The 19,312-nt window shown below is 42.7% G+C and overlaps 1 protein-coding gene across 2 annotated transcripts in view; it reads right to left on the bottom strand.

Annotated features, from left to right (window-relative positions):
- Window positions 1-10,855: 10,855 nt before the first annotated feature.
- LOC144796227 (aldo-keto reductase family 1 member C1-like) overlaps window positions 10,856-19,312 on the bottom strand; it is a 243,658-nt gene continuing 235,201 nt past the window's right edge. For both annotated transcript variants that reach the window (XM_078668205.1, XM_078668204.1), the window contains exons 9-10: window positions 16,932-17,014; window positions 10,856-11,663 (exon numbers count right to left, since the gene is read on the bottom strand). In XM_078668205.1, the coding sequence (XP_078524331.1) occupies window positions 11,624-11,663; window positions 16,932-17,014 (123 nt within the window). In that variant the 3' untranslated portion in view covers window positions 10,856-11,623. The remainder of the gene's footprint in view (window positions 11,664-16,931; window positions 17,015-19,312) is intronic.

Raw genomic sequence — 19,312 nt, 5'->3', positions numbered from 1 at the left:
CTTTGGCAGTTAACTAAGGAAGGAAAGTTGAGGGATCTTGACGGCGGGATTATTGCACTGGCTGTCGGACGGGAAGGATGCTTAGAATGGGACACCAATTATGAGGTAAAACTGATTGACAATGAGTGATATATTTTGAGACTACATTGGCAGGGTGGAGCGCGTTGGTAAAAAAATTCTTTTTTTGCTTTTGTCTCTTGGAGGATGCATGGGACGAGTTGAAGGATATTATTTGCGTGAGGCTTTATGAATGTGGAATGGTTACAGATATTGACAAGCGACTAGTACGATAATAAATGTAGAACTAAAGGTAAGCAGACAGCTTTTGATAGGCAGTGGGAGTGAAGAACACCGAGTGGAGCGGTTATAAGATAACATTGTTCTCTGTTTTAGGAGACAGTGTCCTGGTATAAATACAGTGGGCTATATGATTTTGGAAGTGAAGCCATAATAATTTTGCAATTGAAAAAGAAGTAGCGTCTGGAATATGGGAGCAAGTTGGCTATAAAGGTGAGCATCCCACTCAGGACAGGGGTTTTTTAGTGATGTGTTTTGGACTTGCATATAAGAATTTATACTAATTTGTTGGGTTAATAGTAGGATTTTGAAAAGGATTGGACACATGAAACACGATATAACACGATATATACTGTGTAAAACAGGCGAATTAGGCAATAGTAATATGAGCTCCACTGATATGTTGAAATACAGGAGAAATTGATATTTTGGGTAATGAAACATATATGTTTTCACAGGGACTCTACTGGGACGATCCCATTCGGCAAAAACACTACATATATTGTGTTGGGATATCAAATGCAAATAGATGAAGACTTTTTGTATACAGTCACCATTAAACTTTAGGTAAGACTCAAAAGTAAGAAAGCAATTATGGAGTTTTTCTGGCATTAAATCGCTTTTAATTCTGCAATGCAGAGAAGGGGAGGACGTGAAATATCACGTATGTCAAGTTAAGGAAAAGAATTGTAGGGGAAATTGAGAAATGAGTCATGAGGAACTTTAGAATCTGATGAAATCATTGAGAAACATTGGAACTAAGCTGAAAACAATAAAACTATTTTTCCGAGGTGAGGGTGCGTATTGGGGCGATGACATAGGGTTTGTGTTAAGAAACAATGAGTTCCCTCTAACAAAGATGTGATCGAATTAAGAAATACGTAATGTTTGTGTATATATGAATAGGAAGAATTGAGATCATTTTGTTGTTTTTGTTTAATATAAACTTAATCCCACCGAGAAAGTGCTCTGTTTTTCTCAAACATGTTTGTGATTTTAGAATGGGATACAGGCAGGCCATGTTAAGATATTAACTACAATGTAGAGTTTTAGAATGGCATATAGGCAGGAATAAGTAGAAACTAAAAGTATAAGTAAGGGGATTATTATGACTCAATTGGATCAAAATAGCTCTTCGATACTCTATTGTTTATATCCTCATACAAGTCAACAACGTGAGTAATCAGAGACACGGTAAAGTTTAAAATGTTTATTTTAACTATGTGCTCCAAGATGCAGTATTTTGGCTAACATAAGCAGGCATATGATTAGAAATAAAACAATCAGCATTGTTACAATTCCATAAAACACGAAAGGAGAAATCCTATTATATTGATAGTGGATACACGTCCTATAGCGCCTTGAGTACCACCCTCCCCTTGCTCAATGCAAGGTTTTATAATAATAGAAGGTCTCTAGGTTTCAACGGGGAACCCCATTTCTCAAAGATCAGCTTAGGTGAATCACACCGAAGGATCAGCAAGCTCTCTCGTAGATGGAAAGGTTTTTCTCCAACTGCCTGCAAACATGCATGCAGTGTAATATTAAAGCACTCAAATTTTAGCTTCTTACAGCTGGGTGCATGTTATGTCTAGAGCGTGGGCCGATCACCCTGAATCAACAGCATGCATTGTTATTTGACCTTGACGCTGGCAGCACCAACTGTACAGACTGAGGCAGCCTTGTAAGTTTAGGGATATGGAAAGCAGACCGTTCTGATGTGAAGAAAATCAAGCAGGTTAACTTACAACAACAGATACATGTAGCATTGTGTGCAAAAGCGGCAACGTTTTAAAATGGTGTTTAAACTACTAATGCGCTTATGCTAACATAGCTATGTGTTCAGGCAGATTTCGGTCTTCACTACACCAGGTTAATCCGGTCTAAACCGGCCTGACCCTACGCCCAGATGTCGTGCCACCTAACAGCAACCTTATTGGCCGTCCGGGGGAGGCTGGGCGCTATGTCACCATTGTGCGTTGCGACCCCACCTCCTCCGGGTGCGTGGGACCGGCGCGACCGCCATAATAGCAGCACACTTGAGTCCGAGCTCTGCAGCACTATCTGTCAGGACTGTAAGGTGGGGAATCAGAGTGTCCTAAGGTTATCGGACCATCAGCACTGCTCCCTGTTTCATTGTTGGCAGGACGTTCATGCTTATGGGTCCTTGCATTGCCCTATGGAACTGTTTGCCTGGTGGCGCTTTTCCCATATCATCCCACCCCCATTGCAGTCCGCTTCAGGGGTAAAATGTCTGTTTGTGTAATGGAAACGTTGGGCACGTACTGCACTCGATATCTTTGAGTTGATTTGTCGCAATATGAAAACTGCAGAAAATCCAAAAGCCAATCTTGCTGTATTGGGTAAATCACAGCTTGTGATGCTAGGCAAATATTCTGGATTGCACTCCTCTCTCTACACCTGCCTGTCCCGCTCTCTACCTCACTCTGTAGCCATCTGACTTTCTCACTCACCACATGCATGGTCTCTCCATGTCTTCCTCCTCTCCTTGTCCCTGCCCTCTGCTCTTTCCCATTTAACCCACCTCTCTCTACCGTCTTTCCCTGCTTGTGTGTATCCTTTCATCACATTTATACTCTTCTCTTTCACACTCACATTTTCGCATTTCGTTTCCATCAGTAGAACCTAAATCTCATTCATTGTCTCATTCTCCTCCCACTTATCCCTTTCTCCCTTCTATGCCCGTCTTATGCTAAGCATCCCTCCAGTCTGCGGCTGCCTCTTTACGTATATATATTTTTCTTTCTGCTTGTTTTGTCCTTCTCCCTCTAGCTTTTGCTTGTCTCTCGCTCCTCCCTGCCCTGTTCGGTCCACCTGCATCCCTCTTCTGCGCCGTCTCCCCATTAATACCTCTCTCCATTCACTGCCATTCTATCTCTTTCCCTCTGTTCTGGTCTGTTTGCACTCTGTCTATCTATAATCCCTCGGTATCAGGATGTGCGTGTTCCTGTCTTTAACTTTAAGCCTGACTCTTTCTGCTCTTAAATGGCTACATGCCTCTCTCCAAACCCTCCCTCCCTCCCTCTCGCTCTCTGTGGCCACTTCTCTCCACCCCTGTCTATCGTATCTATACTTGTCAGTGTTCACCCTATGCCTCCCAAGAGCATGCCCTTTCCTTCTCTCGTCTTCTCTGCTGGCTCACTTACTATCCGACCCCTGAACCTGCTTGAGTGTGTCCCTCATGCCTCTCCCTTGATCTGTCCCTGCCCTTTCTGTGGCTGTCATGGCCCATCTCCCCGTGTGTCCCTCCCACCCCTGCCTGCCAGGCTTTCTCTCACTCTAAGTTTGCATGGCTCCCTCCCTGCCTGTTCCTCTTCCTTCATGCCTCCCCTTTCTGTATATTGTTAGCCCTCCTCCCCCCGTGCGCCTGTCACCTTTGCTGCCCATTTTTCTTTTCTGCATTGCTTAAACTCATCTGTCTGTCCTTATTTGCCTTTGTCTTGCGGGAAACTTACAGTCTTGGCTCTCACTGCCTCCCTCACTGTGTCTGTCTCCTACCTCATACCTTCATCTATGTCCCCCCTGCCTCCCATGTTCCTCATTTTTCTGCTGGCCTCTTCTCTTCCTGTCGCTCTACCTACACCAACCCATTCCCGTCAAACCCAGGGTAAATTTCTCTCTGTTCCTGTCCGTCTATACTCTGCCTTTTTCTCTTTCCCTCTCAAACAGTATTCCTCTCCCTTTATTCCTCTCTCACTTCTCTCAACCTACATCTCACACTCTGCTGTTTTGCTATACATTTTTTCCTACTCTCTGCTTGCTTCTGTTCTCTCCCTGCCTGTTTCTGTATCCACTCGGCAGTCTATCTGTCACTCTTCTCCTTGTTATTTTATACGTTCCATTCCATGCTCAGTAAATATAACTGGAGACTGTGGATGTCCCTACTTGTCCCTATCCCATTCTCCCTCACAACTCTCGCTCTCTCACGCACTCTTCCTGCCTCTCTCGTATCGATTCACTTTAGGTCTCTGAGCACAGTGTCTTTCCCGCACCTTTTCAAGATTTGCGTCCCTCAGGTCCATGCTCTCCTCCTGTTCTTAGGGTTTCTTCCGCGTGCACAGGTCCTTCCTCTTTATGCGTCTGTGGCCAGCTCTCCCTTTCTTTCCCTCTGTCTCATACACTCTTTCTGTTCATGCACCACTTCTTGCAGAAACTACCTATCCCTCTCTATTTTCCTTTCAATCAATTCTGTGCAGCTCTCACCCCTATCTATTCACCCCACCACATAATTTTACTACACAAATTACTCCACACACTACATAATCCCACCCACCCACAATTCAATTTCAACCCACATAATTCCACTCCAAACCACATACGTCTACTCCTCTCCAAACCAAAACACATGGGTAAAATACTTCAACATTTACAACGCAAATGGCTTTAACTCTTACCAATGTTAAACAAATTGCATTGCAAATGCTTGTTTTATTAGGCTTTTTGCACTTTTCGATCTCCACCTTCCTTATGGCTTTTTTAGTAGGATATTTGCTTGGTTTGGGCTTCCTTTTAAGGGGGTGTGGGACTTGTTTTTTCGGTATGGTCTGCAAAGATTTTACATCCCGCCCCCTCTCTTGTCTTGCTTTTCATTGGTTCCTGTGTGGGTTACTTACTTTTCCTGCAGTTCTATTGGCTGTAGCATATTTTCTTGCATTGACCAATGCTTTTTTGGGTAAACATTCTACCCCCCAAACTCCCCTCAAGTAAAAGAGGCGTAGTTACTGCTGGGTTTGCATCTCGTAAGCAATGATTATAAGTACAAAGTGCGTGTTTACGCACCGCTAGCAGGTTTTTAAAACCAATAAATAAAAGGCATTGTCATTTACAATGCCAGTACTTCAATGCGAGACCTATTGCATTGCAAATGCTTGTTTAGATTGGTTTGTGTCCTTTCTGGGCTTTTCTGTGTATTTTTGCAATAGGATAGGCCCCAACAAATAGCTTCCCTTTAATTTAAAATGTTCATGGTTCTCAAAAAGGCGTCCCATGACACTTTTTCCCGATTTTTAGTACGTTTCAGGTAGCATAGACTTGCTTTTGTGTAAGTATATCTTAAAAAACAAAACATCAATTGATGATACTTCAGCAATATTTTAGTTATCTCATCTTTAACAAAATGTTCACTCTAAACCAAAGAGGGTTTTCATGCAAATCTTGGGGGGCAGACACGTTGATATACACAAAGGGTCCGATTCACAAAGGTAAACTGAGAGTAGTAAAGTTAGACTTTTGTCTTAGTTTAACTTAAGTTTTGGTCTTAAGTCTAACTGAGTGCAAACTTAAATTGAACGGAGACAAAAGTCTAACTTTACTACTCGTAAAGGCTCTTTGTGAATACAGGAAGTCGTAAAGTTAGACTTACGTCTCAGTTTACCTTTGTGAATCGGGCCCGATGTCTTTTTGTCATAAATATTTGTTTTCAGTGCTTTAATGGGTTATAGGTTCAATATACATAAAGAGGATATGCAAAAGTGACAATAATTGGTCAACATGGGTCAAAAAGCCAAGGACCCAATTCACTAACTGGCACATGCATCAACATTGGAGTTTGCGATTCCTTAATTGCGCAAAATAAGGAATCGCAATTAAGGAATCACAAACTGCAATGCATCAAGAAATCGCTAAATAAATTGCAATTTCTTAAAATTCCTTAATTGCGATTCTCAATTTAAGAATCGCAATTAAGGAATCCCTTCCCATTCATTCCTATGGGCCTAGAGGCCCATAGGAATGAATGGGAAGACATTCTCATTTTGTGAATCGCAATTAAGGAATCAATGGTGCAGGGGGGTCCAAAGGACACCCTGTTGCACCCCTGAAATTTGCCATTAAGTACATTTTTCACACACACATGCCCCAAGGGCATGTGTGTGTGTAAAATGGCACTTTGAAAAATGCACTTTTGTGCATTTTTCAAAGTTTTCGTAAATTACCATGAAGGTCAACTTCATGGTAATTTGCCCCCCTTATTTGCGATTTCGCAAATTTTAAAAGTTTGATGCACTGCATTTAAGGAATCTCAATTTGAGATTCCTTAAATGCAATCGCAATTTAAGAAATCGCAAATTTGCGATTTCTTAAATTGCGAGAACAACAAAATGCATAATGCATCCCAAAAATGGAAATTGCATTCGCAAACGGCCGAATTTTGCGATTCGCACCGTTTGCAAATGCAATTTCCTTTGATGCATGTGCCCGTTAAAGTAGATGGAAATGTTTTCCCCAGTTGTCCTCCTAGGTCTAGACTAGTTTAGAACTACCATAAAGTTCTCATAGGATTACACAACTTTCCTAGGAATCTGTAACAGTTGCAGATTCATTAGAGGATTACATACTACTCACACAAGAAACATTTTATGCAGGTTACATTACTGGGTATTTGTATAGCACTGAGTTTTCCAATAGACAGTGTTTTAGCACTTAGTGCAGACTTCAATATACCGTCAGGGATTATTTTGATGGATTTGGGTTACCCCTCCAGAGGTACAAAGGGGAAGAGGTCTTACATTCCAACATAACCCGCAAGGATGCCTGGTGTGGAGCTGGTGTCTCTTAGTGGTGTTTAATGGCGGGGAGTTCAGATTCTGAGGCCCTCTACCTAACTTAGCCTGACGCTTGTTTGGTCCTGATGGCTGTTTTGTAGTTGGCTTGGGTGTTTTCTTTATCTAATGACTGTGTGGTCAGAGCGAAAGACCACAACGTTGCAGTTCAGTCTGGGTGTGGAGTCCCTGGTGTTTGGATTATGGCCTGTGCAAGACAAGTTTACTGCATCGTTGCTACTAGCTGTTTACAAGACTGTGTACAGAGTAGAGTCTAGAAATGTGAAATATTACAACTGATCAACTATGCTCTCTGGTAGAGTAACATGATATGGTTGTGTACCGCTGAATTCACACTGTGAAGGTTTTCTGCTGTTCCACATTGATTTAGACTTGCTTAATTTTATAAATATGAACACAAGTTAGCCTTGAAAAAAGTTTGCTATTGCTTGATTTCAGCAATATTATAGGGAATACTGCTACGTGTCCTAGTTATTTTCAAAGTTCCTGCACTATATTTTTCATTATCCAATGCGAGTATAAATTCTCACACTGTGGCCTGAGGTCCAGTCACATATTTAATCAGGGAAATAGCACATCAATACTCTGGTATTTAGTCACCTGGTGAAAGACTTTACTTTTCCAAAGGACACTGTCGGTCAGCTAGGGACCCTGCCCAGCACATCTGAGTACCTACTCCATGACCGGTGCCCTCACCATAGTGGAAATAAGGAAAAGTAGTAGGGAACTTGATTGTTTACATTGCTAACAGATAAAGCAAGAAATCATATGCATATTCCTTCTTAGCCCTTAATAAAATGTTAGGTACTTAGGAGCATATTATCAAGATAGGTGATAAGAGTATTGCCGCTTTAGCGGCAGAAAACTGCCACTAAAATGGTGATAATGGGCTTGATAATATGCTCTATGGTATTCCAATTGAAGCTCAGGTTAGATGTCCTTCACATCAAACCTGGGCTTCAATTGGAATTCCATAGAGCATATTATCAAGCCCATTATCGCCGTTTTAGCGGCAGCTTTCTGCCGCTAAAGCTGAGATCATTTTATCGCCTGTCTTGATAATATGCCCCTAACTGTTTATTAATATTTCTAATAATGGCGTGTACTAATAATATGTTTAATTTTTTCTATAATAGTCTTATATATTTTATAGTCTGGGTTAGGTTATGATATGAAGTAAGGTCAAAGGTTATGGCATATTCCTCCTGGCATCTTGTGATAGTGTAAGAACTGGAAAGCTGGTTACTGTTATGTCAAGTCAATGTGTGAACAAGCTGGACCATGAGATCATCTAGACAGAGATACGGTAAGGAAAGACTTGTGGTCAGTACAGGGTTTGCGGACTCTGTTCCAGTAGGCCGCAGACTCTTGCACATCCAGAGTGATGGCGGCCATCTTGGTAAATCAGGTATACTTTCCCTCATGGCCACTGGCATCCGTGCAAGCCAATTTGTGCTACAACGCTTCTGCAGTTGAATCTTACTACATGGGTGTTGGTTTTCAAGCGTCAAGGCATCTAGGGGCATATGTAGAAGCCCCTATAGCCACTCCAACGCTACTTTTATCGAAGTTGCGGTGGCAATAGGGTCTTAGCCTTATTTAGAAGGCAGTGTTAAGCCACTTAATGTGGCCTAAAACTGCCTTGTAAATAAGGCCCTCTTTCAAAATATGGTTAGCGGGAAAGGGTTGAGCAGTGGGTGTTGCGGTAGGTGTTCTACCGCAACACTCATTGATTTTGATGCTGCCCTCTATGTACAAGGGCAGCGTACACAGGAGGCAGCACCAAAATCAAGACCAGGTAAAACCTGGTCTAAAGTTGGCAAAATGAGGAGAAATGCTTTATTTCTCCTCGTTTTCCCTTTTTCCATGTGTTCTGCTTTGTGTAGCACACAGGAAAAAAATGCCATGAATTGTTTATGTACAGGAAGGTACCCGTTCCTGTACATCAGTGCTTTCCAAACGGTGTGTCGCGACACGTTAGTGTGTCGGCTGCCGTCTGTAGGTGTGTCACACAACATGGTCTATGCAATGCGGTCTAGGCATCAGGCAGGATGTTACTGCGCATGCTACTGATGCATGACCTGTTCCAGCGAAAGAGGAAGAGTCTCCTGTGGCGGGGCAGATTGGAGTCGGAGCATCACTGCTGCTCGCTGCCTCCCTCCTGCAGACCTGTTGAAGTATGCGGCAGTAGCGGTGAGTAGACTGCCGGTGACTCCTGCAGCACAGTGCTCTGCGCAACTCCCTGCAGTCCTGTTCAATCTAGGTCAGGGGGAGGCCAGCAGCACCATCCCCAGTGACCATCCGACGCTCACTGCTGCTGCCCTCCCGCAGACCTGTAGAACCTCCGACGGTGAGTAAAGACTGCGGCGGCTCTCGCTGCTGCTGCCCCTGCAGACTCCAACAAGCAGAGCCTTCCAAGCTTGCGCAGGGGGGCGATAGCAGCATCACCAGTGATGCAGCTTCACATGCTTGCTGCTCCTGCAGCACTCGCTGCTGCTGCCCCCCGCAGACCTATTCAAGCTTACACAAGGGGGAGGTGACAGCAGCATCGCCAGTGACGTGGTTCCTGCAGCTCCACATGCTCACTAAAAACCTCATACATCTCATTAAAATAGTGAGTGTTGCTGGTTATATTCAATTTTTTTAAATTCTTGCACATATTTACATTTTGTTACTCCTAAATGACAGCGGTCTTGAAAATGTCTGTATGTTATTATTTTACAAATCATATATTTTGCTAGTAAAACTCAATTACTGTGTCACAAAATGATACAAGTCTAAAAAGTGTGTCACCAACATGTAAAGTTTGGAAAGCACTGCTGTACATAAACAATGTTTTTAAACAAATTACATTCAGGGACTTTCGTGTGTGCTGCATGAACCAGCACACATGACAGTGACAAAATGGCATTTCAAGTTTGTTTATGTGCAGGAAGGGAGACCTTCCTGCACATAAACAATCCTCCCCTGCACGCAGACACCCTTGCACCTTGCACTATAGTGCATGGGTGCCTGCATTGGCGCTACACTGCAAAGGGTAGCACCATCGCAGGGGGGAATTGCAAGGCTGCACCATATCCTTGTAAAGATGGTGCAGCCTTGCGTTTCAGAAGTGGCGGAGTGAGGCGTTAAACCATGACGGCTAACTTCCTTGTACATATCCCCCTTAGTTCCCTAAGGATTGGGTTATGGACATTTTAGAACTGTAAAGACTGGGGTTCTTTTGAAGGTATATTGACTAGGGTTCTTTTGAAGGTATATTATTTCACAATTACTGTTATGTTACTTCAGGTGTCTCTTTGTCTTGAGGGATCCTCAACACACTGCAGCCTACTTGAACCCCAGAATTGGGCAGATGGAGTGTGGTACTCTGTGTTTGCTTTTTCTCTTATCCCATTCTCCTGCCCCCACCTCTACCACTGGCTCGGAAGTCATAGTAAATGCGGTCACTGGCAGGTATAGTGTGAGAAGAACACCATTATTTTGGTTGGACAGGTGCACAAGATTAGTGCAAATCCTGACGCATAGATATGCACTTATGCGGTACTCTATTGTGCACAAACGTTTGCTGTAATTATTGTTTAATGCTATGTTATCTTAGACGAGCTGTGGTAAAGTGTTGGCCATTTATAAAGATGTTGTGATAAGTGACGAGATGTCATGTTTTTTTGTTAGGAATGCCCTATCATGATGTGCTTTGTTAGGTGAGTTATGGGGATATGTGGTAAATAAAACAAATTCTTAGTGGGGCAAATCTTTGCTCTGTTCCAAACCAATTTCCAAATGTTTCCTCCCCACTCCCACCCTGGATGAACGTTTTCTACTGCTACGTGTAGGTGTGACGCTCCAACTACTTTGAGGGTGGGAATATGGCTTGCAAGAGTTTGCGAATTTCCATAACTAGCAGGTGTGTGTCTGGTGTTCATCAACTTTCCATGGCATCCCGGCTCAGTAAACAGATTTGCTTACACATAATATGAGACTATAGCAGCGCTTTATTTGTTACAAATTGTTGCAAGGCACTATTTGGTTTTCTAAAGAACCGGCCACCGTCACCACCTAATGCTGTGTTTGCCGAATACTAACGATTACCCCTTCATACCTTCGTTCCACCACCATACTCTTTTTGTCTTTTTTATCTAATTATTTGAACGTTTTAAACCCTGCTATGTCCTGTTGTGTGGCTTTAAAAAAATCTTTTTCTTATTCTACTTTCTCACCTCTCTGCATGTGTTCTCTTTTTCTCTGGGAGAAAGTCTCCTAAACAAATATGTCCTGGTCCCCAAAAATGATTACAGTTGACCACCACCTGCAAACACCTGCACAAATTATGCACTGTTTAACCCTAGTGGTGTAATATTAAACGGGAGTAAGTCTAAATGCATGTATACATTCCCATTTGGGAATATAAATCACGAATTTAACATTTCCATGCAAGGCATTTCTTCACCTTAATCCCACCGGGGTGTGCAAATGGGGTCCTTTTTGGGTTCTGCTTATGAGAACCTGCAGGCAGGGCTGATTCAGCCGTTCCTCCTTCCGAGGTAAAATGAATCCCAATGAGTTGGGTAATTACTTCGCCCACAAGGGACAGTTCAGATTGTTCTGTGTAAAGGGTCCATGTCTGTTGGATGAGAACAATATCCGGGTCAAACGATCATTCAATTGAGATATAAGAGTAGAAACGCGTCCTTCATCACTGATGGCCAAACACCTTTCACGTCACTTCATAGGTTTGCTAGTACTTATTCATCGTGGAACGGATATTCGGGGTGATCAACGCACCTAGAAAACACAAAATAATTATTTACTTTCTGTAGTCATTCTCTGCAAAATGAAACGTTAACTGTATACAGATAGGCAACTTAGATTGGATGAGGGACAGTCGATCCATATGCCAGATGGGTGTAAATGAATTACTGAATGTTTGACCCGCTGTAACCACCTACGCCACCCATCAGATGTCAAACCCTGGCCTTGTGAACAACATTGAGAAATGGCCCTACTTCTGACCGACTGTGTCTCTAGACCACCGATCCTCATAAACCTGTGTACATGACTGAGTTACCCTGAAGTCCGTCTTCAGATGTAAGCAGAAATGGCAGCCATCTTGTAAATCACAGCAACTCCTAGACAATGGCTGTCACTTGAAAACACTATTGACAGGTGTTATGGACATCCACTGAGAACCTCACTTGGAATTATAAACAATGGGGTATTCCCAAATACTACATTACCCGCTACATTTCCCAATGTACTCTGAGATCCTCCACTCAACTTCTGATCCCTGTTCCTAAGGTCTCATTTGCCAGGATCGGTGGTCTTCCCTTCCAGGTAATTGCCTCCTGTCTGTGGAACGGCCTTCCCTTGGACCTCAAACAGGTTCAGGATCTCCTTACCTTCAGGAAAAGGCTCAAGACATGGTTTTCCAACTCTAATCCGTTTTATTTTTCTGTTTGCTGTCTACTCGTTCCTCATACTATAATTGTTATGCGGTTCTTTGCTTAGTACCGGGAAACTCTTGGGAGTAGCTGTGCGCTTTATAAATACCTAACTAACATAACATAACATAACCACAGTCTACGCTACTCTATTCTACTCTGCATAACTGTACTTTATGCCACTGCCCTCTACGCCAATCTACTCTGAAACACTTTACAGCACTGCACCCTATGACACCCTACTCTGGAACACTGCACTCTACTTTGCACCACTCTACTGTACTTCACTACACTCTTTCTCACTAAAACTCTATGCCTATATACTACGCTCTGCACCACTCTACTGTATGCCAATGCACTCTATCCCACTCTACTATGCACCACTGCACTCTACACCACTACAGTTTTGGGCTCTCCACTCCACTCTACACCACTCCACCCTACGCCACTGTACTCTATGCCACGGCACTCTATGCAACTGCACTATACTCTCTACTGCTCCACACCAGTATACTCTAAGCTACTACTCTGACACTGCACTCTACCCTGCACCACTTCATACAACAGCACTTCACTCTACTCTAAAGCAATCTATTCTGCACTCTGCACCACTGCATACTACACTGCTCGACTCTACTTTACTTTGCATCATTCTATCGTACACCACTGAGCTCTACACCACTCTACTGTAAACCACTGTGTTCACACCAATGCACTCTATTCCACTTTTATCAAAACCAATGCAATCTACAACACTGCACTCTATGTTGTTCCACTCTACTTTGCACCATTCAACTCTACATCACTCTACTCTAAACCACTGTACGCTCCACCACTGCACTTTACACCTCTTCACTTAAAACCAATGCACTCTACACTACTACACTCTAGGCCAGCTACTATGTACCACTGAACTCTATGCCACTGAACTCTACTCTTCAACACTCTACGCCACTGCATGGTATGTCATTGGACATTGTTGCACTCTATGCCACTTGGTTCTTCTCTGCATCACTGAACTCTATGCCATTACTCTCCATACTATTCTACTCTACAACGATGCACTCTATACTAGTGCACTCTACATCACAACTTTCTATGACACTTCACCCTGCAAGACTGCACTCTTTACCACTCTACTCTGCACCACTGCACTCTATGTCACTACTCTCTACTCTGCACCACTCAACTCTACACCACTCTACTGCACTCCATGCCAATGCACTCTATGCCACTCCACGCCACTCTACTCTCCATCACTCCACTCTATGATACTGCACTCTATGCCAGTACACTCTACGATACTCTACACCACTGCAATCTACCCTGCACCACTCTACTCAATGCAAATTCAATTAACTCTAAAATAATCTACTCTACACCACTGCACTCTATGCCATGGCACTCTACGCCACTCTACTCCATTATGCACCACAGCACTCTGCACCCCTGCAATCTACGCTACTGCATGCTATGTGGTGGGGCTCCACTCTACTCTACACCACACTGTGCTATCCGTCACTCTGTGCCAATAAACTCGACACCACTTTACTCAAAGGCACTGTACTCTACCCTACTGCACTCTACGCCAATATACTTTGTACTTTATGCCACTTCACTCTAGGCCAGTCTATGACACTACATTCCACGATACTCCACTCTGACACTCTATTCCATTAAACTTTACTCCACTCTATGCTACTCTACTCCACAACACTCTGCTCCACTCTACAATACTACTCCACTCTACAGTGCTCAATTCAACTCCCCCTATGCCACTCTATGCCACTTTACTTCACTCTATTCTATGACACACTACTCCACGCCACGCCACTCCACTATAAGAACCTCTACACCAATTTACGACACTCTACAACACTCTACTCTACGCTGCTCTTCCACTATACTACACTACTTCATGCCCCTCCACTCTACAACAATCTACTCGACTCTGCGCAACACCCGCCACGCCATTCTACTCTGCTCCACGCCACTCCACTCCACTCTATCACACTCTATATCACTCCACTCTACCACACTCTACTCTACTTCGCTCTACAACACTCTATGCCACTCAGCTCTAAGACACTCTACTCCACTCTACACCCTTCCACTCTACGACACTTTTACAGCACAACCATTAAGCCAAGCTGAACGGCAGCCATGCTGGTGTACAACATGGCTAAAATGTATTGGCAAAGCCAATATCTCTTGCATAGTCGAGACCTATTGTCTTTGCCGGTGCTTGTTTTATGAGTCACTCGTCCATGCTCTGTGACAAAAATGAGACGTTTATGTTTCAATAATCAGCTTTTACTGATCTAGCCTCATGACAGTGGATCTGGAGATGCTGGTTACCTGTTCAAAGGCCCCTTTATGCCCCCTTGAAATCTGTAATAGTTCTGCCTCTCATGAAGAAGCCAGCCGCAGCGTGCCATTTTGGTCAATTTTAGGCCTTTTTCTATCTTTCCTGTGTCAACTAAAATCTTGGAAAAGTAGTAAATAAGCAATCATCAAGCGCTCTTGAAGCACACTCTCTCCTGGATTGCTCACAGTAGGGTTTCTAAGAACAGTACAGTACAGAGGCCGCTCTTCTAGCAGTCTTAGGACAGTTTTGTGCCACTCTAGACAACAGAAGTCATGCTCCTTTGGTGCTGGTAGATCCCTCAGTAGCATTCAACACCATCTCACACTCCATTCCATTGGAGTAGCTGGTCAAGTAGGGTATTTGCAACTCGGCACCAAGGTAAACACACTCTTTTCTCTCAGAAAGTCAGCCTGGGCATTGACAAATCCACCTCCTCCCAGCTTAAACAGGGAGTTTCACAGGGTTTGTCCCTTAGTCCTACCCTGTTTAGTGTGCACTTAACACCTTTTGCCCAAATTGTACAATCCTTAAATCTACTTTCTGTTCAGAGTCACCCACATGACGACCCTGGCTCCCCATGCAGAAGAGGGAGCTTTGTAAGACCCTTCTACTTACTGGGCAATACCCGAAGTGTTCCTAAATACTTTCAAAGGTTAGTACAGATGTACAGCCCAGAGAGAACTTTAAGGTCGACAGGAAATAAGTTCCTTAGTGTACCCAGGTTTCAGCACGCCAGGATATGTGGGAGTTCTTCTTCCTGGCTGCCAAACACTGGACCTTCTCACAGCTGGCATACGTATGACACCACCATTATGATGTTCCCGAAAAACTGAAACCCTGGATTTCTAATCTTTATTAGTCTTCCACTTTTAAGCTTGCATTATCACTAGCGCTGGGCTGCCCCTTGGGACAGTTTTCATTCATTCATTCATGACAAGCAAATAACTGCTTTTTAATAGTCTATCTGTTAGAGTACATCCAGAGAGAACGCTGCTCAAACTGGACATTGGTCAGCTGGCACTATGGGCTTTGCCTACTGACTGGCTCAAAAGAACAATAGGACGACTTGGCATCCATGGTGCTTGTACACAAATGGGTGCACCCATTTGTGCGCTAACAGTAAATTAGAGCTGAGTGCACATTATCATTGCCTGGATTTTACCTTTGGTGTAAGCAAAATCATGTTGCTGGTGAAAATTTTTACCACAAAATGTTGAAAATTTGATAGCAACACGGGTATAAATATGGTTTGAGGTGCAATTCTTCAATTTTGTTGTTATATTCTTTATAACTGGAGCAACAATTCAGTCAAAATACCATGGAATCAGTAACTGTGCTTAATTTAATCTTTTACCAGGGTTTGAATAACTTCTAAACAAGGAGTTGGTTAAGTCTACACAAATGGCTTCTCCCACTGACCTCGATTTCTGGAGGAACGTGGAAGAACCACGGGGTTAAAATTAACGCCGCCTTAACGGCAGAAAACTGTTGCTAAAGCAGCGATAATGGGCTTGATAATATGCCTTTGAGAATTCTAATAGAAGCCCGTGTTCCGGTGTGAACGTGGGCTTCTATTGGAATTCTCAAGCGGGTATTATCAAGCCCATTATCTCCGACTTAGCAGCAGTTTTCTGCCGCTAAAGCTACGATAATTTTAACACTGTTCCTTGATAATATGCCCCTCTATCCCAACGTACATTTGCCAGCTACATACTGCAAGTTATTTCCTCTAACCTTTCTCATACGAAATGTAGTCAGTGGAGGAATTGAGATTGAGTGGTAAGAACTCCAGATTGGGCTCTCATCTTGGAGGGCCTTAGGTGGATGCTAGTCATGTTTCCTACCTATGGACTTGCTGCGGAGCAAAAGAGGAGCAACTCTGGATGGGGCCCTCTTCCCGCGTACTCAATGGCGGTTCCTCTAGCTGGACCTCTGGTGGATTTACCGCATTCTTTGTTTTGAACTTGTGAGACTTAATTAGTGGCATATATTTTGCTATGCCTTCTTAGTTGTGGTCTACTGCAGGAGTAATTGGTAAAGTACCAGCCCAGATGGAACATGAGCAATAATCAGAGGTATTTCATGGGATGAATCTCACATTTTTGGAAGACTACCCACTGACATTCAAGGACATTCATTATGTTGATGTAGTATTTCCTAATTTGTTAAGTACAATCCACTCATCATAACACACATCGATTTAATTGAAACATTAGCTATTTGTACCCCCAAAAAACTACTTACACTTCCAAACAATCATAGCGCATGTTTTTGTTGAGGCCATCAATAATTTTCATATCTTCAGGAGACAAATGGAAGTCGAACACCTGCCATTGAAAAAAAATAATTAATTCTCAGTGTATAAAGTCGGAAGATAACTATTGAATTTTGCAACATATGGAGAAGATCAGCTCTTCAGTGAAAGAGTGATAACTTTAGCTGAAATCATTCCTCGGAGCAGGGAGGGGTACCTACTTCATGAAATAAGACCTATATTTGTGATACTTTAAAGTCCAATCAGTGCACTGCTCTCTTAATGGTAATCGCTCATTTAATCAAATTTTAAACATCGGTTGGTAAAACCAAAAACTTAAATGGAGAAGCAATTCCTTCCCTCTCTCTCAGATGGGAGGTGGAAAACTCATGGGAGAATACAGAAGGGTTTTTAGGAGTAAACTCTGTGTTTTTTGAAGAGAGAGAAAGGTAAGATAAGAACATGCATCATAACTTTAAAATATGAGTACGTTACCCCTATTAGGTCTTGTAACCTACATTTGGGGTGCATGGTATTTAAAAGTGAGACATGGAGAAAATTAATTTCACTGAGTTCATATAGTGACAATGCCCCAAAAGCTATTTTCACTGTTGCAGGCCTCAACTGTCCTGTATGGAGAACATATTCAGATATAAGTATTGCTCTCTTGGGACTGGGAACAGCTAGAAAAATAATAGCACCACTATTTGTTAAAGATATTCAAAATCCTATTTATGATGATGTATTTTTTAATATATAATAAGTAAATGTTATTTTCACAAAGTTTCCATCTGCCTACCTGAGCCTTTGGGAGTCTAATTAGCATTAGTCTCGAACAGCTAGTCGGCTTGTACTCAACCATAATGAGATGTGGAACCACACAATAGGTCACTTTGATTGACAGGTCCACCTAAAAGGGCACAGATGGCCCATCTGAGCTCCGCAGAATATTCAGCGTGATGGCTGCTGCCATCTTGTTGCACAACTGTGTCAAATCATGCCTGATAGGCCTGTCTGAGGCACATGTAAAGCTTTTGTGCTCTTGACTGTTGAGTTTTAACGGGGATCACCCAAATAAAACTACCCGACCTGGGTTATCATAGCATTACGTTAGAAAAAGGGGCTGGGGTAGTTGGAGTAGTAAAGAAAAATAACATACAATCCACCACAATAGAAATGCTTGTTGGGTTCATCAGAAACATACATTTAATGAGTACCAGATTCGTCAGAAGTTTTAGGTTGAAACCATAAATGAGAAATCATGTGTTTACTCCAAATGTGTCATTTATAGTTTATGCACACATTAAATGCTTTTCTACTCAAAACATTTGGCTTTTTTCATGTGTGATATTTTACAGTGCTCACAGTGAAAAAGAAGGAAAGGTTGGTAGGAGGAATGGGGGTGATTGAAAGGGTGAGGGAAAGGGTAAAAGTGTTGTGACAAGCACAATAACAAGTATTTACAATAAAACCTTTACAGTCTTAGAAAGATCCACAAATTCTCCTTGTTATCATAGCACATAGGACATGTAGGGTTTATTGATTTCAATCCCACGTGTTTGATGGTATGTAGAAGTCTACGTTTCGACCCCTAGGTAATCAAGGGCTGGTATATCCTCGTGTTAGGGTCTTCATCAGGACAGAAGGTGTTGAGGAGCATGCGCTGACTCAGCGAGACATAAAAATGAGACTACTTAATGATAGATTTGGACTGCTGTGACCAATGTGCAAAAAGCAAAAAACAATCACACGTATAAAAAAATATACTCTCAATATAAAATGTATGACAATGATAACACATAAATATAAGGAAGACTGACATCGCACCACTATATAAACCACCTCACTTCTCATCATTATACATTAGGACACAATTCCTTATTCCAAACACATATTCTGAGAAGCTCTCTTCTCTTGAGAGTGGGTTAATAACCCCTAAGTTTCCATCAACAAAGCCAATAGGGCTTCATCAACAGAAAGCTTCTGCCAATGGCTGGATGGAGCAGGGGTTGTCGGAGGACCGGCACTGACCGCCCAATCTATTATTGTAATGTCATTTTTGTTCTGTCTGTCACAGATAGAACAAATAAATAAAGGCCCACACACTCTGGGAGAAAACTCACAGGGTATGAGAGTCATTAGTATTTTTAAAAACTGTGGTGGACAGCCTTCAAAACCAACGGCGACCACACACAAATATTGTTTTACCATGAAGGAAAATGCCACAACCGTGATTCCTTTCAAGGTACAGAGATGACCACTGAGCCAGCAGCCATCCATAAATTTGGTGGATGGTGGTCTCTCAGGGTGTTGGAGGTAATTCGAAGGAGTGCACTTGTCTGCCAAATATTTTGCATTACATGAAACATTC

This window comes from Lissotriton helveticus, chromosome 1_1 (assembly GCF_964261635.1).
Source record: "Lissotriton helveticus chromosome 1_1, aLisHel1.1, whole genome shotgun sequence".
Taxonomy (NCBI): domain Eukaryota; kingdom Metazoa; phylum Chordata; class Amphibia; order Caudata; family Salamandridae; genus Lissotriton; species Lissotriton helveticus.
This window is presented reverse-complemented; position numbering and strand designations above follow the sequence as displayed.